The sequence below is a fragment of the Indicator indicator genome, chromosome 15 (genome assembly GCF_027791375.1).
Source record: "Indicator indicator isolate 239-I01 chromosome 15, UM_Iind_1.1, whole genome shotgun sequence".
NCBI lineage: Eukaryota > Metazoa > Chordata > Aves > Piciformes > Indicatoridae > Indicator > Indicator indicator.
This window is the reverse complement of record NC_072024.1, coordinates 21,471,161-21,497,201: the sequence shown is the minus strand read 5'-3', so window position 1 is coordinate 21,497,201 and position 26,041 is coordinate 21,471,161. Positions and strand designations below refer to the sequence as shown.

The 26,041-nt window shown below is 43.2% G+C and overlaps 1 protein-coding gene across 2 annotated transcripts in view; it reads left to right on the top strand.

Annotated features, from left to right (window-relative positions):
• VGLL4 (vestigial like family member 4) overlaps positions 1–26,041 on the top strand; it is a 90,588-nt gene that overhangs the window by 42,517 nt on the left and 22,030 nt on the right. The window contains exons 1-2 of one of the 2 annotated variants that reach the window (XM_054387478.1): positions 2,832–2,913; positions 25,539–25,728. In XM_054387478.1, coding sequence (XP_054243453.1) covers positions 2,832–2,913; positions 25,539–25,728 — 272 coding nt within the window. Of the gene's footprint in view, positions 1–2,831; positions 2,914–25,538; positions 25,729–26,041 lie in introns of those variants that run through there. The other variant, XM_054387479.1, reaches the window with a different exon arrangement.

Sequence of the window (26,041 nt, the reverse complement as noted above, 5' to 3'; positions counted from 1 at the left end):
CAAAAATTGAAGTATTTTAAACTGGAGAAAAATATTTCTCTCTGCTTATCCTTCCCAGGCATCCTTCAAGTGTGTTGTATCAATTTAAAGTCAGGAATGCCCGTTATATTAAGCTGTACATCTCAGAAAGAGTTTTTCCAAAAGTTTTGATGCATTTAAGGAAGAAACTTGCATTTCATGCTGAAGAAATGTCCCTCTCTTGCTGATGTTGTAGGTTTGGATTTTTATTGCAGCTTATATCTTAAAGGGCTAAGATTTCCCTTGATTAAATGGTTGGTTTAATCTGAAGCATGGGTGTAGGCTGTCTTTGAGTATGCAGGACATGATCTGTTGTCTAAAACTCCTGATCTCCTTGCTCAAAACCCCTCATGCTCTTCTCTATCCACAACATTCCTCTTTATAGAAAATGCCATGCACAACTTTGGTCTGGAGATGTCTGGCTGCAGCTTTTGTGGTAACAAAACCTGTCAGGCAAAAACCCAGCTGCAACCTTTTTTTTATTTGGTCCCATCCGGCAGATGTACTGTTACCTCAGAGTCAGGTACTCATGAGACTTTAATGTGGTATAAAAACTTAAAGATTAATAGGACACTTCCAATCAGGAGAGTGCCCTTGTTGCACATAAATAATCAATCACAGGTTTCTTCACCTTTATCTTCACAGCATTGCAGAATCCCTTTTAGGTGGTATGTTTCCTGCTGTATTGAATTCAGCACTGTTGGTGGACATTCTCTGTCAGTTGAAGTACAAAGACAGGACTACCTTTGTGTCTGAGGTGAGGAGGAACCTTATTTGGGTTCTAATGAATCTTCCTTGGGGATGAATTTCTTATTGCTCAGTCTGAAATTTAACTAAATTACCTCATCATCTCACTGAAATCTCCTGAGCATCCAAGCAGCCATTTTCAAAATGCCTTGACAAAATGAGTTTTTTCTGTAGTGTACAATCCTCCCCTTTGCTAACAGAGGGGAAAGTTCTCAAGGTGGAAATGACAGTTTGTTATTGGTTTCCCCTGACTCTGCTCTTGTGGAATTAAAATTCTCTGTCCCAGAAGGGAAGGAATGACCAGGCAAGAAGGGCAGAGAGACTAGGATTCCATTAGCTTTTTTTACTTTGTCTGAGTCCAAACCTACCTAGTATTTGTTTTTCTGTCGAGTCAGACTTAAGGTGCTGATCAGGTGCAGGAAATGCAAGTTGATACCCTTTAAGTTAGCACATGCTTATACCCATGGAGATGTTCTGCCCTCTTAGGATGAGTCATACACATCTGTATGAGCAGCTACAGTCTTTGTGATGGAGACTGACTGCGGAAGGGCAGACCACATCCTGAGGTGAGAGCAACAGCCATAAGAATCTCCCATCACTGGAGTCACTTCAACTGGAGCTTCAGCAGCTGTTAAAAATCCAGAACACAGAACATTTAACTGCTGGTGGGCATTTAAAAAATCAGATGTAAAAGTGTCTTGGTTGAATTTTAGTTTTGTGTGTGTGAGTACCAGGTACCTGTTTGCATGCACACAGGTGTAACCACTGTGCTTCATTTCTTTAATTATCTTTATCATACCACAGCTGCTGTTCTGTTCCTGTAAAACAGCATTATTTTTCATTGCAGCAGTACTGGGATATGCCCGAGGCCATGCTAGGAAATTAAGCAAACGTTTAAGAGAGGGAATTAATTTTAAACAGATGGATTTAGCTCAGTTCTGCCCAGCAGCCTGACCAGAAAGTTGCTCTCAGTCAGCTCCCGCCCCGTGCCCAAAGGAGGCCCCTCTGCTCCCCGCGCTGCCCCTGCCTCCTCACTCCTCCTCACCTTGGGCAATGCCCCGCTGCTCCCCCGCCAGGAGCCGGCGCCGCTCGGGCTCCTCAGCCTGAGCTCCCCTCTGCGCGGCCCCCCTCTGCTCAGGCCCTGCCACTCGGACTCCCTTCTCTACAGGCCACCCCCCCGCTTCCCAGGACCTCTGCTCCCCCAGGCTCCTCTCCAGACGCCCCTCCGTCTCAGGCCCTGCTGCTTGGACCCCCTCTCTGTGGGCTCCCCTTTGCCCCAAGCCCCTCTCTGTGGGCACCCTTTTATCCCAGGTCCTTCTCTCCAAGGCTCCCCTCTTTCCAAGGCCCTTCCTCTGCCCCAGGTCCCTCTCTGTGGGCTCCCCTTCTGCCCCAGGCCCCTCTCTGCGGCCTCCCCCCTGTCCCAGGCCCCGCCGCACGGGCTCTCTCTATGCCCAGGCCCTGCCAGCCGGGCCCCCGCCGCCGCCCCTTCCTTTGCAGCCGCGGGAGCATTGGGAGGCTGATGTTGTGCAGCAAACATCCCTGACATCCGCGGAGCCTGGGGCTGACGGGGCATGCGCGACCCCCTCCCCCCCCCCGCCCCAGCCGGGGAAGCGGCTGACATAGGAGCCATACCAGGCATAGCCGGCATGTCAGCGCAGGGAGCTCGCAGCGGGCTGTGAGCACCGCCAGCGTGCCTTTGTCCCAGGAAACTTCCCTCCTCTCTGTTTTCCTCCCCCCCCTTTTTTTTTTTTTTAAATCATTCTCCCTTTTTACTAGTTTTTTTTTTTTTTAATTGGAAAAAGACTTGAAAAGTTTTTAGACAGTCTTCTTTGTACTGAAGGACACAGTAAAGTTTAGTTTCGCGAAGTTGGGAAGGGAGAGCGTGCGTGTGTGTGTTTCGCTCCAGCTCTCCTCTGTACGCTCTGTTTTGGTGAGCCGAAGGCTGGGCCTTGTGCTGGTGAAGTTTGGGAAGCCGGGAGAGCCCTCGGCACCCTCTGCTCGGCCTCCTCCTCTCCCCTGAACTCGGGCGAACGCAGGCGAGCGGGTCTCTTCTGCTAGCCCGATAAATGCTATTTATGAAGATGGACCTGTTGAACTACCAGTACTTGGACAAGATGAACAACAATATCGGCATTCTGTGCTATGAAGGTAATGCTGTTCTTCCACCGAGCGCCTTTGGTAGGATTTATTTTGTTTGTAAGCCTGAAGTTTTCCTCCCGTAAGGAAATCTGTAGAGTTGGTGGTGGGATGCTTTGCAGTGTGTGCTCTTAAAGCTTTGTTCATTGAATTTGCCTGCTCTTTTAATTTTTTTTTTTTGTCTGCTCTTTTAATTTTTTTTTTGTCTGCTCTTTTAATTTTTTTTTGTCTGCTCTTTTAATTTTTTTTGTCTGCTCTTTTAATTTTTTTTGTCTGCTCTTTTAATTTTTTTTGTCTGCTCTTTTAATTTTTTTTGTCTGCTCTTTTAATTTTTTTTGTCTGCTCTTTTAATTTTATTTTTTTTTTTACAAAGACGTAATTTAGTGTTGATGTTACTTTTTGTTAAGATAGTGCAAAAGGTTGTGTGGCAGGTAGAGTTTTTGTTCCCTTTTTCAGGGGCCGTAGAAGCGGTCGGGTGGGTGTGAGATTTACCTCACGAATATTCCCATTCGACCTCCAGCCTGGCAATGGGCACAGCCGTGCTCACACTTGAGATCCAGCCGGGCAGCTCTCGCTAGGGACCCTGCAGAAGAGAGCGGGGCTGGCGGGGCCTCTTGTGCCGCCACCCCTGCCCCGTGGAGCAGAGCCCGGGCCTGGCCGTGGCCGCCACCCCCTGTGCCCCCCTGCCCAGGAACCGCCCCACGCTCCCGGGCCCTGGGGACAGCGTTACACAACTCTAGCACTGAAAAACCGAGGGGGTTTTACCCCCCTTTACTGGATCCGAATTTCACTTCTGTCGTTTTCAGCCGATGTAGGCTGGCGCTTGCTCTCCATGTTGCCAGCACTAGTAATGCTGGTTGGAAGCTGCTCGAGGTAGCAGGGTGAAATCACTTTCTTAACACGGTGGAGTTTTATCTACGTGCAGTTTGCAGAAGTGGTTATGGCCTGGCTGGGGCTGGAAAGAGGCACCACTGAGCTAACTCAGCTTGGCAGTGGGGCTCTGTGTACTGCAGCCGCACACAGGCCTTGCAGGAATCTTCCTTCTGATTCAGCAGGAACGTTTTCCATGTCCGTTTGGAAAATAAACTTGCAGTAGTTGTCAGGGAAGTAAACCATAAGGAGGATACTTAGGACTCAAAGCTATGTATTCATACTTCTCAGAAAAAGGTTGAACCAGAAGGCAGGGAGCTGAACCTCACTTTGGAAAATACCATCTTTTCTGTCATCAAACCAGTACAGCCACGTTTCTTTCCTTCAGGAAGTGGAGGGGCTCCCTGTAGAGCTGTTAATCTCTCTGATTCACTTCCCCCCCCCCCCCCTCTTCTTCACTCTTTCTTTCCCACACAAATGTGTATGTATTTCCTCCACTAAAGTTGGCTTTTGGGAAGATCAGTACTGAATAACATAGAGCTGGGATTCAGCAGAGTTAAATTTCCAAGCTTTCTTAGTACCCTGCTTTCTTCATTACAGCAGGAAAAGTAGTTCAAACAAAACCAAAAGGAAACAAATAAAAAAAACCCAACTAAAGAGAAAAAAAAAAAAAAGACAAACACCAAACCACCCAACAACAAAACAAAACAAAAAAACCCAGGTTTGTAGGATCCTTTAACTCTTTCATTGCTTTTATTGTTCTATGTAGTGACCAGTGGTTTTTTGGGGAAGCAGTTAACAACTTCTGATAAATACCGTGAAGTTTTGCATAAAATTCTTACATGGTGCATGTTCCTCAGTCCTTTGTTGACTGATGCAGAAAAACTGTAGTTTGGGCTCATTAATTCAATTCGTTATAATTATACCTAATACCTATGGAAGAGTCTTTCCAGCCCCCTTTGTGTTCTCCCCCCCCACCACACACACACTCTTTTTCTCTAGTAATTATTTAACCAGATCTTTAATAGTTCAAAAGCTTAAGGAATAGACTCTACTGTAGCAGTCTTTGTTTAGTTTAAACATCTGTTGCTATTTTCCTTATTCTGGAAGTTAACATTTTTAACGCTAAAATAAGCACACACAAAAGGAAGAAAAACAAAGCAAAACTTCAGTGGTGTTTATAGCGAGGTGTTTATATCCTCGTGGTTTAAAAAGTATAAACACTGGCCACATCTGCACTGAACTCCAAGGGTGTTGTACAGATGCCTACAGATCTTCCATGCCTCTGCCATCGTATTTATTTTATAAGTGAGTTGTGGCAGCAGTTGATGGATCTTGTCTTTTCAAAGGCACTGCTGTGGGAATAGCTGTAGGGACAACAAAGTGCCCTTTCAAACTCAATTAATTAGGATTTATCGAAGGGCATACTTGAACTACTATAAATAGAAGCCTTCCTGAAAAGTACTTTTGCAGATGGAGGATAAAATACAAATATATAGTATGACATTAAAATAGGTCTGAAATTTCAGAGGAAAGAATTACGGACCTATATGCCACAGGAAATAAATGAAATGGTTCCTTACCCCTTTATATTCTCTTTTGAAACACTTCTGAGATAATTTATGCTGTGCCATTGGCACTTTCTGAGGTTTACTCGTGGTTTTAGTCTTTCACCTCTGGCACAAGCAACTGGGATTATGTGTCATTGACTTGTACCTGCAGCGTATGGATAAGAGATGTATTGGTACATAGGAAATGGGAAGAGTTCCTCTATCGTGTGTGTTTGGCAGCCCTTTAGTTCCACATGGAGCAAAAGAATGTCATTTGCATCCCAAGACAAGTCCTGCTTTTTCTTGCCCAGTAGGAGTTACAGATAGCTGTGTGTTACCTGCTAACACCAGCACTTGGTTAGTTGTCCTTGGCTGGCAGGTGCAGGAAACCTCAACCATGTCTTAATCTGTTCCTCACTAGTGTCATTCATGATCACACTCCAGTGAGTGTGGGAACTCTTATTGACAGAGTGCTGTTGAGTTCTGATAAATAAAACTGATTTCTGGTTTGGGCCCACTCTGCAGAGGTCTAGGGGAGGAGAGTAGAATGGTGACTGATACAGATGGGATCTGCTTTATGGACAGAAGAGTGGCCTTTTGTTGAAGTTGTGGGTGAGGAGAGGGGAGATCTAGAAGTTCTCCCATTATTCATTAAGAGGCAGTGGTTTGTTGCAGATTTAGCTGACCACTGTGTACTATGGAACCTTAGCTGAAGTGGACTCTTCTCTCAATCATAAGAATTTTTAAAATTGCTTGTTTACTGTGAGAGTGGTAAGACACTGCCATGGGTTGCCCAGAGAGGTTGTGGAGTCTCTGTTTTTGGAGATAATACCCAATTGGACATAGCCCTGAGCAACCTGCCCTGGTTAGGCCTGATTGTGAGCAGGAGATCTGGGCTAGATGATCTCCAGAGGTGCGTTTTGGCCTCAGCACTCCATGTGATGGAAAGCTCTGCACACTCATATAATTAAAACAGCCACAGCCAGCAAAAGGATTACAACCAGAGGTGATGTAAGAGGGGTTTTGAAAGAGGGTCCATAACTTTGAACCACAGAACAAAGCCATTTCCTTTCCTTAAGGTTGTTTTATAGTGATAATTTGTGTCCTTTTGAGTGTTTTATTAATCTAATTACTGGCTTTGAGCTCCTCCTGATTCCCCATGGTAATCTCATCTCTTGATTGCTTGATTAATGCTTTTGGAAGAAAAATCTTAACTTTAACAGTATGGTGGGGTGTTTTAACAAGTTGCATAAAAAAAGAAAATTGAGTTTTCTCTCTCCCTGGTGAAAGAAGATTTTCAAGTCATTCAAATGAGAATGTTTAGTCTTCACCAGTGGGAAAGTGGCAGTTGCATTAGCAGTGATGAACCATTTCAAGCAATTTGCTGTAAAATGTTTGGTGCAATAAGAAAGAGAAGAAAAAATAATTAGAGAATTGTTGACTCGGCATCTGGATGCTGATTTTTAACACAAATGCATCTGATACTCTCCTGCTAAACCTTTGCTGCCAGTTACTAACAATGGCCAGTTTAATGAGTAGTGCTTTCATATCATTGTTTTTCTGCTAATGAGCTCAGAGACATCAGAACACTCTTGGGAGGCTGTTGTCCTCAGGAGGTGCAAAGGCCACCAAACAGAACCATTCTGTCCCAGCCTGGCATTCCCAGGGCTTGGTATCAAATGGCAGGCACTTGATATGGGCATGCATTCAGAGGTGGGACATCTGCATCTTGTTTTGCAATGGAAACTCACTTAACTTGAGCTGAATATTCTTTCTTGTCTGTGAGGTAATGGCAGGAGGGCTGAGAGTGAAAACAAATCACAGGTGATTGCACCCTTGAATAGTGCAGGAGGGGCAGCCCAGTGAGTTTTGGCTCCTTGTTTCCCATGGAATATGTATGAGAAGATGCAGTCTCCAAGCAGATCTGCTTAGCTGGATTGTTTATCTGAGGGAGCATACAGCTGGTGGTGTGTTGGAAGGCAGACTTCTGTCTTCCTTCCTCTCTCTCCTGTTTTCAAATGCTTTGTGTTATTGCTGCATTCTCAGGGCTTGAACTGCTGTGCTGGGAAAGGTATAAAGAAATGCAATAAGATGCTAAGCAATCCCCCAGGCACGTTATGAGACTTGGAACACTCAGCAGAGTTATACAGAGTTCTCTGGACAGTCCAGAAGACTGGATTTATTTATTTTTTAATGAAGAAAATTGGATCCAGATTTATGGAAAACCACCCCTTTTTGGTTTCAGGACAGCTTACATTAGTTAGGGGCATATTACATAATTATTTCCCTGACTTCCTGTAAGAGTGAAGCTTTAGTTGGCTGCAGCACTGAGCTTGCACAGCTCTTGTGTGTTCTTGGGGCACTGCGAGGCATTTGGAATATGTGTGCACCTTCCCAGACAGGCCACTGTTTGATACCAGATGAGCAGCCTGAAACAGACTCTGCTAACCTCATTTGCTTTTTAATGCAATGCAGAGTGTTTTCTTACCTCCTAAAGAAGAGTTTCCATCAGCTTTCTTTGCTGACTTTGCTTTTTACTTTTGGTTTGTAGCATCAGTTTCTCCTATTAACTCCCAAGTTCGGTTTCTAAATATATAAAATTACTTTAACACTATTCTTCTGTGAAGAGTTAGTAGAAGAAGAAATGGGATAAAAATCTCCTTCACGGTGAATTTAGTGTTCTTATTTGTAATGCAGTGTAAAATTTGTGTTCAAAGTCATGTAAATTAAGAGGCACCTACAGAACATTCCCCATTTCTGGGTCGTTCTGTGGGGTTTGCTTTTTCAATGTCTTTTATCTTCAGGAAATAACACAGCGCTCCAACTTCTCAGTTGGGCTTTTCTTACTCATTTCCTCCTAGCACAAAGTTGGGAATATCCTCTTCAGTGGTGACATCAAAATTCAGTTTATTTTCCTCATGCATCAAAGGCAGGATAGATTTGGGTCCTACTTAAGCACTTTTTCTCTCTGGAGTTCTGTTGTTTTCCTCACCCTTGCTGCTAGTTCAGCATTTGTGCTGAGAACTCAAACAAGGAAGTTAAACCCACAAATATAACGGTGAGTTATCCCACGACTTTCAATAGATAAGACAGGAGGCACTTTTTTTTTTCCTGAGATAAAAGGTAGTGAGGTTTGTAGCAGTGAGTTGAATTCTGTGTTAATGAGCAATTTGCTTAAAGGCTGTAACTTGTTACTCACAAGTCAAATTTGTTACAGTGCCAGGTCTCTTTGGATATAAATCCAGGGATTTTAGGACACATTGAAAAAAGCTCAAATTGCTCCAGAGTCTGAACAATGCCCTGCATTGTATGGAGAGCTGTTGGAGAAAAAAATAAAGCTTCAACAACAGCCTTCATTGTGCAACATCTAAAATTATGAATGAAAAAGTTCATCCATATGTATTGGGTTTGCCTTTTTTAAGTATCTGCTTTGCATGAAAATAGTTGTCTATTAATTTCTTCTTGTGGATTAATACAGATGGCCCTTTATATTTGATTTTGGCTGAATAGACTACAGAGTTTTTAACATGCTGCATACAGACAGCGTGCCAAGCAATTTAGCAAAGTTGTTTACACTAACAGTAATCCAGCAGGACAGAGCCTATAATTTTTCACTGATAATAGCATGAGGTAGTGATGAACACAAGTTTCTGGAGGAGTCTTGACAAAAATGATATTATACTTTTTCAGTGTTAAAGAATCCTGAGTGTTTTGGGGTTTCATTTATTTCCCCCTTAAATCCAGCCAATTTTTTTTTTTCCATTTTTCCTCTATGGTGCAGCTTGTATCATCTCCCTGAAAATGACTTTACAAATGAGCATGGACGGATTGCTGGACACACAGGGTCATTGTTTTCCTTTCAGGAAAAGACATGCAAGTCCTGAGGATAATGGTGTGATGTGCTAGAGGTTGTTGTGCAGTCTGCCAAGGCTGGGGGTGCAGTAACATACCCTCCAGCAGTGCCACCATGCGCAGTTTTGATTTCCGGGAGGCAGATTTCCCTTGGTGCTCATCTAACAGCTTTTTTTGAAGGGCGAGCTGACATTCTTATGCCTGTCTCTGCAAGTTGGTGTAATGGTGCATGTAGCTTGGTGTGAGTACTGGCATGTGTCTTAGAGTCTTGGTGGGATGGGAAGAGAGGCTGTGGATCATCCTGCATAAGTGTGGCTTGAACAGGCAGTTAAGCTCTTAATTAGAATTAGCTTTACGGATGGATGGAGTTGGAAGAGTTTTATTCTTAATATTAGTAGTAGTTTGGCACTGATTCTGAAGTGGGGAAGCTTGGAGTGTATTACTTGTAAGGAAGGAGCTCCACACAACTTTTTCTTGCCTAACCTTGGTGAAGCTGAAGTGATGGTGTTCCTGGGACCACCACAGCATTGATTATAGCCAAAGAAAAAGTAATCCAGAACCTGGTGGTGGTCCTCCATCACAGATCTATAGATGCTGTAATAGAAATGTCAGTCCTGAAAATCTCAAGTCAAAGGAATACCAGTGTGGGGGATAAAAATGTCAAACAAGGTTAGAATGTTTCCTTTAGCCAAGTTTCATGGCACTGTTTGTTACGGGATTTTTCAAGTAACACTCTTCTTTGTTCTTCCTTTGTCACTGTGTTGCCATTAGTGTTCAATGCAAGAGCTTGTTAAACACACTAGCTCATGGTGGAGTTCAACCTTTCCCTCCAAAAATCTGACACTTTGTTTCATTTTGTCTTTGGAGGAAGAGATCATCCCAAATGAATTGTACATGGATAGAGGTGGATAATTTTAGGGCTGAAGAGGAATGTTACAGGAGGAAGAGGGAAGTATGCCCTTAGCAGGGAAGTTCCATCTTAGTTCTCAGCAACTGCACAGTTCTTATCTTTTTATAATACACAGAATCACAGAACTGGCAGGGTTGGAAGGGACCTCAAGGACCATCCAGTTTCAAACCCCTTACCATGGGCAGGGACACCTCACACTAGAGCACATTGCTCAGAGCCATATCCAGCCTGGCCTTAAAATCTTACAGGGATGGGGCTTCTACCACCTCCCCGGTCAACCTGTTCCAGTGTCTCACCACTCTCATGGTGAAGAACTTCTTCCTTACATCTAATCGAAATCTCTCCTCCTCTAGCTTAGATCCATTTCCCCCAGTCCTATCACTACCCCACATCCCAAAAAGTCCCTCCCCAGCTTCCTTGTAGGCCCCCTTCAGATACTGGAAGGCCATAAGGTCTCTTTGGAGCCTTCTCTTTCTGCAAAATGAACCACCCCAAGTCTCTTAAGTCTGTTGTCATAGCAGAGGAGCTCCAGCCCTCTGATCATCCTTGTGGCCCTTCTCTGGACACCTTCCAGCATGTCCATATCTTTCTTGTAATAGGGGCTCCAGAACATGTTACAGGAGTCTCTCTTCCATGATTTTAGGACATGTTCTTTTTCACTCCTCATCATTTTGGCGTGCTCCTTGTCAGCTGTGAGAATCAAGCCATTGTAGTGTATAACTTTCCTCCTATTTGTCCAAACATTGCTAGCAGGTTCCAGGAAATATATTTGCTCTCCCAGGAAAAGTTTGGAACCAGTTGTGTTTAAAAAGCAGTAGTTTTTCCTGGAAACCCATTTGACAGGGCAGGCATGGAAACCACTCAGCATTACACCTCCCTTGGTTTGCAAGACTTAATATTTATTCCTCTGCATGCAGGGTTTTTTTGCCTTTAAACAAGGGTTATAGTTAGAAGTAAGAGACATTTAGTAGACGAGCTTGTGTTTTTGTTTATTTTTGCCCAGGATAGGAGTAGTACTGCTGTTTGGGAATATAAGGCAATACTAAACTTTTTTTTACGTTTCATTTAAACAAAACAAAACAAAAAAACAAACAAACAAAAAAAAAATCACAGAGCAGCAGATTGGCAACAGCCTTTGTAGTTACCATCTACTAAGTGCCCTGCCCAGCAATCTTTTGTGTGAGAAGAGTGAAAACCAAAGCTGCTAAGTGGCTCTTTTGGAATAGCTATTGTCTTTTGGGGAATGTTTCCTTGTTTTGGTTTTGGTCTGAAGAACTCTGGTTGGTATTGGTGGTATTATGACTTCGGGCTTTGCTATTTCATTGTTAGTGTTTAATATGTCTCACTTCTGAAAGTAAGTTTAGATATTTGTGAAATTAGCAGTTTTGGACACTTTCAGAGCAGAGTCTTTTGGAAAAATTATTGTTTCTTGGCTCCAGATTGCTAAATTGGAGTTGATTTCATTGCTAATTTTAATTAAATAACCATAAATAAAATCAAAGCTGTCCTGTGAAAAAGAGGCTGTCTCCATGATTTTAAATTCTCTAGACAGACCAGTAAATGCCACATGAGCTAGCCAAGGAAAATAAGACTATTTAGGTGTTCTGTTTATATTCTTTGGAAAGTAATCTGTTCTAAAGCAGGGGCTCTACAAAAAGCACTCTTAGCACGGGGCGGGGGGAGGGGGGAAGTTGACATAATTATGGCACCTCCTTTGTTGTGGTTTTACACAGAACACATTAGCTGAAGATAAGGTGAGGGAAATGCTGGATGACTCATATAGGACAAGTTTGAACTCGGCCGGTTTCTTGGATTTAATATAAATATTTATGGCATTGAAGGGGATTTTTTTTTTTTTTTTAAATCTGCTTCCTTCTGCTCCAGATCTTTCAGATGTCCTCCTCAGACATCTGGTGTGCATTGCTGCTTGTTTAACCCCCACCCTTCACTTCTCATGCTGTGGCATCTCGGCGAGCTAGCGCAGTGGCTCTGTGGTTGGCGTCAATGAAATCTCGCCCAGCCAGCTGGGAGAATGCTGACGTGCACACTTTTCCTGCTGAATGCTCCAAAGCCAGGGGCTCCAGCTAAAGAGGTGAACACTTTGCTCTTGTCTTGCTGCAGGCATCACACTGAGCCGTTTACCCAGCGTGCCAAAAATAGCCATTCTGGCGTTAGCAATCACGTTTCAAGATTCTTGGTTATTTTCTCTTAGATAAAGCTCTTTTATCAATGTTATATAATCAGTGTGCCCTAACTTAGCTGATCTGCAAGAAAAAAAGTGAAGTCTTCTGCCTTTAAAAATCCTTTAAATTCCTAATTTCTAAGCTGTAGCTGCTTTGGAGGTAAGTTGTGCTTACCATAACAGCTTCTGTGGAGGTACTGATCTTCCTTTGTTGCATAGTAAATTAAACACTAGCCTGGTTGGTTCCATGTGTTTCTCAATGAGTCCATTTAGAAGCAGGTATGAAAACAAACGTTTTGATACTCATTATAATACATATATTTTCATCCTTCCTACAGAATCCTAGTCCTCAAAAGCCTCTGAGTTCAACCTTCAGCTACTACCATGAAATAAATAGTTATCCTTATTTACAGAATGGGGAAAGGGAGCTGTAGTTGATTGACTTCACTCAAGTCAGGAGTAAAGCTGACAGCAACATTCAAAGTTTTGCTGTTGTTGCAGTCTGTTAGTAAGCAACGTGATTTTACCTGTTTTGAGAAGGCAAATAAAAATTGTAATTAATCAGCTAAGCAGAATAAAAACCTGATCTTTGAAATTTGGACTGCTGATACCTGGACTAGATCCTTTCTTCTGGGTCAGCAGACATGGAGGGAACAGGAGCTTTGGGACTAAAATCTCATGGGACTGTGGTCCATGTGGACATCTTCTAAACTGAGCTGATAAAATCTGTTTTGGGTGGAAGTAGTTGAGACTTTTTTAGCTGATCCAAGGAGTGAGCTCTAACAGAGAATAGTGAGATGGAAGAATTTTAACATCTCTTCTTTAAGCCACAGGACCTCTTCACATCTGTTGTTTTGAGGCCTGTTCAGCTGCATAAAAGGAATATGCCCAGAAGATGAGTTGGGGTAAGAAATTCTAATTAAGTGGCAGTCCAGCTGTGGTTATGCAGTGCCCAGCTCAGCAACAGGCAAGCTGATAACCCATTTATGACCTAAAGCAATGCTTCCAAACCTTCTTAATTAATGCAGCATCTCAGTGTCCATGGATTAGCTGTTTAGTTCCATTACGAACTCCTCAGTGGTGTTTTATAGAGTGCTCACTTAATTATGGGGTGGAACATCATTATTGTGTGACAGGGGATAGAGATCTGCAGAAATGTGTAAGAAGTACATCATGCATGTAAAATGGGGAAGGATTTAACAGGTAATTAATTGGGGAGTGATATCTTAGTAAATGTAGTGAGAGATAAAAATTCTAGACCCTGTGAAGCTGCTATATTGTGTATGGTGGGATATAGACATACAACTGAGACTTTCTGTTACTTTTGTTCTGTCAACTCACCTGTTCTTCCCTATCTTTTTGTGTGTGTATTTTGTCAGGAATTAGTTGCTTCTGTAGCTTTGAATTAAGCAGGGAGCCTGGAGTTAAGATAATGCAAAGGGACCTTCAACTAAAGACTAGCAGGTATAGGAAGAAGGAGACAAGCCCTACCTGCTCACCCATTCCAATCCTGTGACTGTCAAGATAGCTTCAAAAATAGGAATTTCTGCTTGTTCCTTGCTTTTCTGAGAGTTCTGGAAAGCTTGCCCTCAGTGCCCAGAAAACTGAGACAGGCTGTCCAGGCAGCATGTGATTTCTTGGTAGCAAACACAGTCCCTCCCTCTATCTTTCCTGCCTTGGCTTCCCCTTGGAGAGAGCATTTATTTTAAGTGACCCTGCAACTTGGCCCCATAAACCACTCTCCTTCTTGTGAAATAAACAGTCCAGCAATGATTGAGACAAGGCTTCCATCTATCTCTAAGCACCATAGGGTTGTCTCCCTTTTATCTCTCTGAATCTGACAGTCTCCATCAATCCCAGTCACTGTGGCATGGTGCTGACTGTTGGAGTGGGTAGGAATGTTTGCTCACATCCAGTATCTTCAGTTCATTTGAAGAGGAAGTAATAATAATGTCCTCTGGTACCAGGATTTTCACAACTGAATCTTCTAGTGGAACAACAGTTTTCAAGCTCTTGCCCAGAGAGGCGTTGGAGCCCCATCCCTGGAGACAGTCAAGGTCATACTTGATGGGTCCCTGAGCAACCTGATCTAGTTGGGGTTGGACAGGATGACCTTCGAGGGTCCCTTTCAACCTGATGCATTCAGTGGTAATCTTTTACATTTTTTGGTGAATATTTCTCTATGCCAGCATTTCTTCCTGGAGCATCCTTTGCTCTACTTCTTACAAACCACACTGTCCTCTGGGCTCTTCTAGGAGATGAAACTTTCATAAGCTTTTGGTTATTAAAGCACCATATGTGAGCAGCATCCAAGGAGGACTCTTGCATTGTGTCTCAGAATATCACAGAGCCAGTGGGTTGAGGATCTGTGTTGTCCAACCTTCTCGTGCTTATGATGAGCTTGAGTTTTTCAGCCTCTTCTTCTGGCTGGGTCATATCTCAGCCTGCTGCCATCAGTTACAGTAAACCCCTGCACGTAGGAACTGGCAGGCTGACACGTCCTCCTTGTTTCTGATGTAAATAGCATGATCAAAAGGCTATCTTGTTTTCCTCTGAATGGCTCATCTAGCTTGCCTTGGATTCAGAGTCCTTGACTGTCCCGCACAGTTGTGATTGCTGTCTTGCATTCCCTCTGGTAGAAGGGATTTTGGAGCCTGTTTTGAAGGACAAAGAGATTTTGTTCTTTACAATGGATTCTTTGTGGGAGATGGGTCGGGATTGTTCTGGCGCTCTTGAATTAAAGTGGATTAAAGTCTTCAATATTCTGTCCAGCTTGGTTTGAAGGGGCTCTGCGTTCCTTAAACACGTGAGTCCAAATCGGGCTGCAATCAGGTAGCAAAAAACCAAACTTGATGTGGAAGTTTTTCCTGTGTTCACCAGGCCAAATGTAACTTGCTCAGTTAACCTCAGTTTAGGAAGAAATAATTGTGCTGGTGCTGGAAGGCAGCAGCAGCTCCTAGTTGTGGGCATGGGATGACGAAGGCTTTGCCTCCAATCCCATCTCCTCCAGCCCTGTGGCAGCACCTTCTGCTCTTTACTTGGCTGTGTGCCATGTGGGGAAGATACAGTAGCTAAGAATTCTTTTGGTATCCAGAGGAGGCCACAAAGATGATCAGAAGGCTGGAGCACCTCTCCCATGAAGACAGGCTGAGTGAGTTGGGGTTCTTCAGCCTGGAGAAGAGAAGGCTCCAGGCAGAATTTAAAGCAGCCTTCCAGGATTTGAAGGTGGCTACAGGAGAGCTGGAGAGGGGCAAAGGCATGGGGTGAGAGCACCAAGGGGTGATGGCTTCAAAGTGGATAAAGCCAGATTTAGATTAGACATTAGAAGAAATTCTTCCCCGTGAGGGTGATGAGGCACTGGAACAGGTTGCTCGGTATGTGGAGGGTGCAAGCCTGGCAGTGTTCAAAGCCAGGTTGGATGGGGCCTTGAGCAAGCTGGTGTAGTAGGATGTGTCTGTGCCCAGGGCAAGAGAGTTGGAACTAGATGATCTTTAAGGTCCTTTCTCACCCAAACCATTCTGTGATTTTATGATTCTTTCCTTTTTAGGTTGGTTTGTTTGTTTGTTTGTTTTTTTTTTTTTGACTGACTGTTTTGAGGTCACTTACTCTACCAACAGGAGTCCAGTCAGGGATCTTAGCACTCAAGTTTTGCAGGATCTGCCCACAGTACAGTGACCCTGCTTTCCTACATCCATCCCAAAGAGAGCCACCCCATGTGCATATCTCTTACTCACATTCTAGATATATTTGCTTCTGTGTTTGTATTTTTAAAATGCCAAAAATGCCCTCTCTCAAGGGCCTTCTATCTTCCAGGTAGGGAAGTGGTGGGGGGATAAAATGGAAATAGGAGAAACATTATTTGAAAGTGAAATACCAGATTTTGTGTCTCTTTTAGAAAGCTCCTTTTTATTGGTGCTCTGAATTTTTCTATGTGTAGGATAATGTGAGAAAGGGCATTCAGGGCATGTTTATAGTAAATTATAATAAATCCTTGCAGCACAGCTAAAAATAATCTCCGGTTTGGCTAAGTGGAATATATTAGCCTCTTTTGCTTCAAATCCTCAGGAAAGCAGCAGCATACAATTGATTGGATTCAATTTTCATACGACTGTGTTACAAGTAAAACCCACCAAATTAATGTTTTAAGCATGGTTGCCATAGAGCATTAGGACTCTGCTCATACCCACAAGGGGAACTGATCACCCAGTCTGGACTTCAGTGTGTCACAGGATCACATCCATGAAATGCCAGCCTTTGGAATAAAGGATGGTGTTTCAGACCTGAGTATCTGCAGTGCTGTCCACTGCAGAAGCAGCATCTGAAAAAACAGAGGGAAGGTAGCAAATAGGAGTAGGAGGAATTATTCAAAACTGAGCTTTCACAAATTGAACTTCCCATTTGTCTCTCTTTGCCACTGCATGAAAATATGTAGTTCTAAGGTATCATTTAGAATGATTTTAGTATTCTTTGCTGCAAGAGTGGTCAGGCTGCCCAGGGAGGTAGGGGGGTCACCATCCCTGGAGGTGTTCAAAAAAGTGTGTGGACATGGCATTTTGGGTCATGTTGTAGTGGCCATAGTGGTCTTAGGTCAGTGGTTGGACTTGGTGATCTGAGAGGTCTGTTGCAATCAAAACAGTTCTGTGACTCTATGAAAATCCATAGTTATAAGGTATGATTTAGTATGTTGAAATACTGCTCAAGAACCCACTCCCAACAATGTTTTTCTGTTGTGACCTTGGTGTGACTTTCATTTACTTTGGAAATTGATGTCAGGTCTTCTCACTGGGGTTGTTCCTGCTGAAGAGCAGGCTAGTCTTCAACTGGTTCAGCTTTGCTGGCTTTATGTGCCACAGCAAGTGACGCAGGAAAGAAAACCTAGATCTGGAAGCCATTGCTCTGCAAAGCAGCAACTACATTTCATTCACAGGTTTATATTGATATTGACTTCAGATTCTGATAAGCTCTTGTTATCACACTGATAAAACTAAATCCTTTTATCTGGCAGCTTTTAAACTCTACTTATCAGAAATGAGAGTGCTGTATAACAATTTTGCAGAAACTTAAAGGAAGCTGAGCTCTGATGTTTGTTATTTAAACTTTGCATGGTAGTAGTTCTAATTACTGCAGACATCACTATGGTGTTTCTGTTTCCTGCTTTCTCAGCTGTGTGTGTCCCAGCTTACAAAATTAAAATGGCAGTGGCTTATCTTGAAGCACCAAGACTGGTGGGGTTTCATTTCTCTTCATGGGTCTAGCCCACACACACTCACTTGAAATCTTACAGGGATTTCAGCAGCATGGAGGAGAAAATGTTGCCTAGCACTGCATAAGCTTCACTTGATAAATGTCTGTGTTATTACTGAAGGATTCACCAGTACTGCTCACAGTGCTTAGCAATACAGTGAAGTTTGCCAGGGAATGAAGTGGATGGTATCTTCTTGCTGCCCAGTAGATATGAATGTCACATTTTCTAAGCAAACACAGGAACATGAACTGTCCTGTTTTCTGCAGAAAAGGTGAAAACTGTTTCTCCCTTTGTCATACTTTCTTTTTTATCCCCTCCCTTCCTTGGGGTGCCTATGTTGGGTCACACTGTTCTGCACCAAATAAAAGCAATCTGTGGCCCCTACGTAGGAAGCACAATCAGTCTGAGGAGCTCAGCAGTTGCACCTTTGCCAGCTTACTCAGAGAGGTGTTGTTAGTTTGGAAGTAACCAAGCCAGGGCTGGTTGCTGATGCTCCTGTGACAGTTTCCTTTACCTGTGAACATGTTGACTGTTGTGACTCTTCCTGCACCAGGACCATGCATGTCTGACAGGGCTAGCCAAGACTGACAGTGTGTCTGTGTGGGACAGCCCACCATTCTATGTCTGCTTTAGTTCTTGATGGCATGCCTGACCCATCTTACTGGGCAGGGCTGGGTGGCCTGAGCACACCACTTGCTGTGTGTGCTTGTAGTTGGCCACTCTGTTTAGCTTGGCAGCTTGTCTGTCTTTTGCACAAGCCTCTGTAATGCACTGAGCAAGAAATGATAACTTGTGCTAGTTTCTGGTCCCTCTTAACTGACTTTACATGTTTGATACAGGCTTTTTCTGGGAAAATCATGGAATCATAGAATTGTTTTGATTGGAAAAGATTGTTGAGTCCAACCATTGACCTAACACCACCATAGGCACTAAATGTCCATGGTGGCCATACGTCCAAAAGTGCCATATTCAGATGTTTCTTGAACACCTCCAGGAACAGTTACTCCACCACCTCCCTGGGCAGCTAGAGAGCTGGCCAAAAGGCTCAGAAAGGACAGGCCTGGCTCAGCAACCCTAGCTCCTGAGCAAAAACCCATCCTCAGACTTGAACTGAGGGAAAAACCCTTCGTTGGTGTTGATGTTAAAAAGTGCTGCAGACATCCCTGTTGCTATTTATCTTGAGGTTAGTGTAGTTCAGCATTGATTGCATTTAAATGTTGTCTGCAGTTAGAATCTTTTTCTAGCTGTAGATTACATGAGTGCAGTTACTCTAAGCAGGAGAGAGGAACATTTTTCAGACTTTAGCTCAGGTGCTGCAAGAGTTAGCCAAATGGGACATGATCTTCAAGGAACATCTGCACATTTATGAAGGTCTTATGCTCTACAGTTAGACCTAAGCCTTAGCCTGTTGGGCTGGAACTTAACGCAGCCCTAGTCACAGCTGTTGAGCTGTGAAAATTGGAATTTGACAGAGGAAATATTAAGGAGCTCTGCCAGACCAAAGCATTAAATTTTATTCCATACTGCTTTTTGGGGGCATATTGGCTGCCCTTCTTTTCATGCTGTCAATTTCTTGCCTACTTACCAAGGAGACCCTTTTGGTTGGTACCTGGTTAGGTGTGTGAAGAAACTTTATTTCCATCATAGTTAAAGTGGTCAGCAGAGACTTTTTACTTCTCATATGCTTATGAAGTATTCTGGAGAAGTGAAACAGTTATCCATGTGTCAGTTGATGTGCACACGCTGTCTTGTCCAGCTGTGTTTCTACCATATGGTGGGAGAGAATACAGGATGATGGAGTTGCTTTTTCACAGTACATTTGAAGGAGCAAGTTACAGTTGGGTTTGAAGAGGCAATTTTGCCATTTTCTGCCTGCCACAATTTAGTGTTTTGTCTATAATAAGGCATTTTCAAGAGCTATTGAGTTGAGCTCCACTTTAAGCTGTGCTACTCAGCTCCCATTAAGGATGTGTTCTTCAAAAGGCTCCTCAAGCAGCAGCCTGCACTCCCCAAGCAGTATCTCCTTTCTTTGGGCAGCCTCTTGAAGGGAGGAGGAGGAGGAAGAAGTGGGTGGAGATGATTGAATGCAGAGGTCACTATTTTATGTTCTTGCTCCGATGTCAAGCATAACGTGTCCCTCGCTGGCAGGCACGGTCAGCTGGAGGAGCCAGAACAGAACAGTTGATTCAGTCGCTGTGTTTCGGGTTTGGCCAGGAGTTTTCTGGCATACACTTCTCTGTGCAGTGGTAGCCAGAGCTTGGGGCCAGGAGTAAGTGCTTTTCACATGCTTTGTAAGCAGAGGAGAGCAAAATCTGCCAGTACTTCTGTACATGAAATCACAGAATGGTTTGGGTTAGAAGGGACATTAAAGATCGTCTAGCTCCAACTCTGCTGCCATGGGCAGGGACACCTTCCATAAAACCAGGTTGTTGAAGGCCCCATCCAGCCTTCAGCTCCAGGGAGGAGGCATCAGCAACCACCCTGGGCAACTTGTTCCAGTGTCTCACCACCCTCACCATAAGGAATTTCTTTCTTTTATGTCTAGTCTAAATCTCCCTTCCTCAAGCTTAAATCCATTCCCAATCCATGTGTGACATGTTGGGCCCTTCTTAATGTACTACAAAGGAAATGTGGACTGCTGTGACTTAACAGTGTTTGGCAAACTACTTCCTTGAATTAAATCTTAGGCTTTAACCTGAGCTTAAATTATATCTTTCATAGAAGTTACAGTCCAGAAATGAAGTAGTGCTACAAAATTAGGTTTTTTTCATCAGGGATTCTTTTGTTTGCTTTAGTGTGTGTGTGTGGGGGTTATAGAAATAGGCAGCAATTACATAAATGCATATAATTTGTGACTGCTTCTTAGGGTATCTTTTTTTCATTAAGCAGAAATTTACTAGTGAAGAGTCTGAATGGATTAAGTGAAGTAAGTCTACCTTAAATCCCACACTTGTAGGGTTGTAGTCTTGTAGTCTCTTCTCCCTAGCATCAGGTGACAGAGTGAGACGAAATGGCCTGAAATTGTGCCAGGGGAGGTTTAGGTTGGAGATGTGGAATGATTTTTTTTTTTTTTTAATGCAAGAGTGGTCAGGCATTGGAACAGGCTGCCCAGGGAGGTGGTGGAGGCACCATCCCTGGAGATGTTCAAGAAACCTGTGAATCTGGCACTTTGGGACACAGTTTAATGGCCATGGTGGTGTTGGGTTGAACTCGATGATCTTGAAGGTCTCTTCCAACTGAAGCAATGCTATGATCTATGATTCTAATTCACACAGATGTAATTTCTGGGGGGCTTCCCCATTTCAAGGGTATCAATCCCCTTACAATGTATGGTGTGAGGTAACTAGGCAGCTGTCAGCATCTGCAGATGAATTCTACAGTGTTGCCTTGTGATTCTTTTGTTTTGATAACTCGTTTTGCTGACTCTTTGAATTGAGTAATTTGCAGTGACTTCCCTGCTTGGTATTTGATATCTCAGATCATGTGAGTTTTGTGCATGAATTGGAATTTTCATGCCATTTGTCCCAATTTATGTTGGCACGAACCGACTTCTGTGTTTGAGACAGTGGAAGAAAACATGCAACAGCTTATGAATCCATTCCAATCCATTTGTGATTTAATCTCCTCATGACTGTAAGGATATAGGAATCATAAATAAAAGAAATTCCGTGTTACAGTAGCCTTTTCACATAAATATAGCTTTCGCTGTTCAGCAGAAGTGTTTTGTGTGTCATGAGGGCTAAGTTTTGATCTTGGGTCAGTAGAGAAAACTGCTCTTGAAGATCTAAATGTACTCTTGATTCCTGGGAATGTTTTGCTCTAAGAACATGAGACAACTCCTTTTACTAATGAGAGTGTGTCTGCATGCAGATATTGGGAAAGGTAATTAAAGGTGTACTACATGTTAATTAAAGCCTGTTACTTTATTAATTAGTAGAGTGGCCAGAGGTCATGGTAATTCAATCCAAGGTCCTCAAAGGTAAGGACCCTGCTGACAGACACCAGAACCAATGATATTTTCAGCAATTTTTTTCCCGCCAAGTTAATAAATGCATCAGGAATTTACTCTCATGAACAAATCCATTTGTCAGCTTTAGAATGGAAAGGTGAAGTGGGCAAAGGCAGTGCTCTGGAATTCTCTTTCAAGAGGTTTTATTTCAGTCTCTCTTAAGGTCTGTCTCATGTCAATCTTCATCTGGAAAGATGAAGCTTTTCATTTCTGGGTTGTAATTAATGCTCAGATTTTATGCATTAATAGTAGCCAGTGGGAGAGAGGAAACTGGGAGGGGGAACAGGGTGTGGCAGTCATGTCTTAGTGCAGCCCACACTGAGTTGCTAGGTCAGAGAAGAAGAAAGCTTTCTGCCAAGATAGTGGAGGTGGTGGGGTTTTTTCCCCAGTCTTTGGCAATTCCTGGAGTTCACAGGCATGTTTTAAGAATTCTCTGGTGCCTTGCTCTCAAATGCACACGTGTACAAACAAGACTCTTGCTGTTGTGATGTTTGTGTTGCGTGGGTCTTTCGCTAGGGATGCAGATACTGTTGCTGGAACTGCCAGAGAAACGCAGACAGTGTTGGAGATTCACTGTTCACAGAGAGCCATCCTGCTGCTGTGTGTGGCTGAAAAGAGCCCTGCTGCTTTTACAAACATTTCCTTTGCCTGCGTTCATTTGAGTCGCTTTCAGTTTAGGTTTGCAAGTGGTTAAAATGAAGAACATTCTTGCTGACTGCAGGGGCTCCAGTTTAGGTTTGTAAGTGGTTAAAATGAAGAACGTTCTTGCTGACTGCAGGGACTCCTGTCAAGCCAGCACAGTGCTGCAGCACTGCTGTATAGGCAGACACTACGTCACGGCCTTATCTCTTCAGCTTGTCTGTGCTTTATCATGTTGCCTAACAGTTTTAGTAAAAAAAAAAAAAAAAGGGGGGGGGGAATACTAGCATGAATAGTTGTAAGGAGAACTATCTGAAAGCAGCAGATCTGGAGTGTCTTACACCAGCTGCTTACCGAAACAAAGAGGAGTATTATGAGAGGCACAATAAATGTGTTTGCTATCTCTGCTTGCAGTTGCAGGGCAGACACAAGCCGTCACAGTAATGAATTTTGAAGGCTGGAGTTCGGACTTGGGGAATTTTCTGAAACGCAGTTGTTTTATCAGTGCTGTCTTGCCAGCTGCATGATGTGAGTCTGGTTACCATGGAGTGTGGTCAGCTGGGGGAGACAAATCTAGTCACTAAACCAGCATTTTGTGTGGTAGACTCTGCTGTGGTTTCTTCCCTCTCTGGTTTAAATTCAAGTTTGGCAAGGAGGAAAGTAGGGGGGAAAGAAGTTATCTTTAAATAAAGAGCAGTTTTAGCCCTAATCAGAATCCCAGGCCACATGAGAGCTCCTGGGGCAGTACAAATACAGCATGGGAGTATGCAGTTGATGCCCATAAGCAATGCAGAGAGATTTCTCCTCTTGATGTCCTGTTATTTGGACTCTCTTGTTGGGTGTTGTCCTCTTCTTGCCTTGTGTCTACAGGGTGGGCTGCAGAAGACGCTGATCCCTGACCACTTCTGTCTTCGTGAGGAAGGTGCTCAGTCTCCTTCAGCCTGTCCTTAAGAGCTGCTCCTGCTCCTCCCCACTCACCACTGCCACCTGGTTAAAAGACTGTTATTTGGGTTAATTTTGGCTACAGGTACACTGGGCAGTTCTGAAGGCCATGGTGTCACCTCCATAACAACCCTGTTACTTTACGATTAGGAATAATCATTACCAAATTCTTTTAATTGGAAGCTATCCCTTTCTTCGCTGAATTTCTTTATAAAGTGGGGTTCTCTATTCCAAGCATAGGATAGCAATAGCATTTTTATCAGATTGTGTACTTAATCTGGATGTTAATGTATAAATACTGTTTTTCCCATACAAATAATTTAGTAAGTTAGAAATCTTTCCTTTTTCCCCAACAGCAGCTAAGCTGTTGGGGAAAAAGGAAAGATTTCTAACTTACTAAATTGGACAATATCTAGAGATTTATGTCTTCTCAAACACCAGAGTGAGCTTTACATGGATATTTAAATTGCCCATGTTGCTGTTGGGAGTGGCTCAGAAGTCAGTAGGAGTTAGGTGCCTACACAGAAGTGATCCAAGGTACTGCAGAGAGAAGAGTGATTGTGTATGGGTGGGAGGAAAGTAGCACAGACTTCAGCTGATGGAAGTTTTCACGTTGATACTAACTTATTTTTTTGGAGATAGAGGTGAGGGAGATTCCTCACTGAGAGAAACTGGTATGATGTGGTTTCCTTCTAAAGCTTAGACTATGACACTATGTAGGTGGAGGTTTCTACTGGCAAAACACAAAAGCTGATGAGAAAACACAGAAATTTAACTGATAGAAAGATTATTTCAGGAGAGAGGTCTTTCTGATAAAAGCTTTTCTCTTGTGATGTTAGAGGACTTCCCAGTGACCACTTTGGTTGTTCTGAAGGGTCTAGGTGTCTGCCTCAGAGCATTTGCAGCAGAGCACAGTTTTACTATTTAGAGCCGGGATGGAAAGTTCCTATTTAGATTTGGTGCCAGAGTCTTTAATAGAAATCATGGTTTGTGGTGTATTATAGGTCAGTGTATATTTGCTAGTTTAGATTATGCTGACTAAACTGGCAAAATACTTATTTTTACTGGTAAACACTCGGGAGGTTTTTCTCCTCACTCGTTCTTTTTCCAACAAAATAGCATTTGTCGTGTGTGGAATTAGGGCAGCGTTTAATAAATCATCTGCCTGGGCGACGATGTGAAAGCGCGTGGTGGCACACAAAGATTTCCATTGTCAGGTACCTCAGGCCTGGAGATGGAGTTAACTTCATCCTAATTTTAGTTCTGGAAATTATGGCCATGTAGAAAAAACCCAAAATGCTTCTGGCAGCGTAGGAAAAATACAAAGTTAAACTCTAGCAAAAATGGCTATTTCAGGCATATTACCAGAATAGGTAACCCTGGTTAATTTAGCTCCTCTCCAAGCCCCTTAGGAAGACCCAAAACCAATGTTTGTTTTCTTGTTTTCCTTCGGGTTTGGGTTTTTTTGGTTTTTTTTTGGTTTTTTTTAAACATATTTAAATCCCTCTGAGGTCTAAATATGACCTGTGGCTGTAAGGATGTAGTTCCAGTAAAGCCCAAAAGTGCTGGTGAGCTGCAGCGCCGCTTTGGGCTGTGTGTGAAGTGAAACATTTCATTGAAAGGAGGGAGGGCTGCTGGCCAGGCTTTGAGGTGTGCTTGGTGGCAGCACCTGGATGTGTTTGTGTGCAAGGTAACTGTATAATTTCTGGGATTGTTTCTGCACAGCTTCCACATGCTGGGAATGGCATTTTCTGATACATGTTAGATTATAGAAAATGTATCATCTCCTCAGTGCTCTACCACCCCTCTGCCTAGTTGAAATTCAACGTTCTTGATCAGCATTTTATGCCGAAGATTAGTTAAGAGAAGGACATTCAAGGGCAAAGTTAGCATCAGCAAGTTCTACTTTCCCCCCTAATTTTTACCTTGCACCAACAAGCTTGTTTTGGACTGCTTCCTTCAAAAGGAATTATTTGAGAATTTGAACATTTGTTCAGTTTTAGATCTTGAATGTTTGGCATAAATGCTAACTGTAGCCCCGGAATGTCCAACCACAACCATAAGCAAAGGAACAAAGCCTATTTGATGGCAAATAATCATGCTTTGCAGAGTGAGGTAATGAAAGTTCAGTGTTGGAATGGCAGCTTGTAAGAAGGAACGCTTCTGAATAAAAACTCTGTTGTAAAGATGTTAGCTCAACCTTTCAGATCATCTGGAGTGAGTTGCTCCCTTTATCACCCTTTTTTGACTCTTTATTCCAGCAGAAACCACTGAAATATGGTTTGTGATGCCTTAGTTATCTTGCAGCTGTGTTAAATGTGCCTATTCAGACCTGACACCTGGTTGGGGAGTTTTTCTGCAGGAACATTTTCACAGAGCATGCCACTTTGCTTTGCTTCTCCTTGCCATGTTCATTCTCCCTTGCCTTCTTCCTGCAGGTGAAGCAGCTCTAAGAGGGGAGCCCAGAATGCAGTCTCTTCCTGTGTCCTCTGCTCTCACCAACCACCGAACAGGCCCTCCTCCCATCAGTCCCAACAAGAGGAAGCTCAGCATGGACCAAGGGGATGAGGAGCTGGACTGTGAAAACGACCATGTTTCTAAAATGAGTCGAATGTTCAATCCGCATCTGTAAGTGCCCTGCTCTTGTTACCTCTGCTTCCCAGAGCCTACTGCTGTCCTCTTCATCTTTGTGCCTGCTAAAATCAAACTGTGCCTGAAACTTTGTGCCTTTGTCTCAGTTTGGCTGGGAGATCTGCACAAAGGCTGATGTGATTAGATGGGTGGCTTCTTGTTTTCTTTTGTTTTCATACAGCATGAAGTAACAGCAATTAGCCCAGCTTCACTATTTATAGCAAAACATAGGCATTCACCTTGGAGTTTCTCAAGGATTGTTCACTTGTTCTTTGTACTCCGCTCCTTTCATTTCCCCTGATTCTGAGCC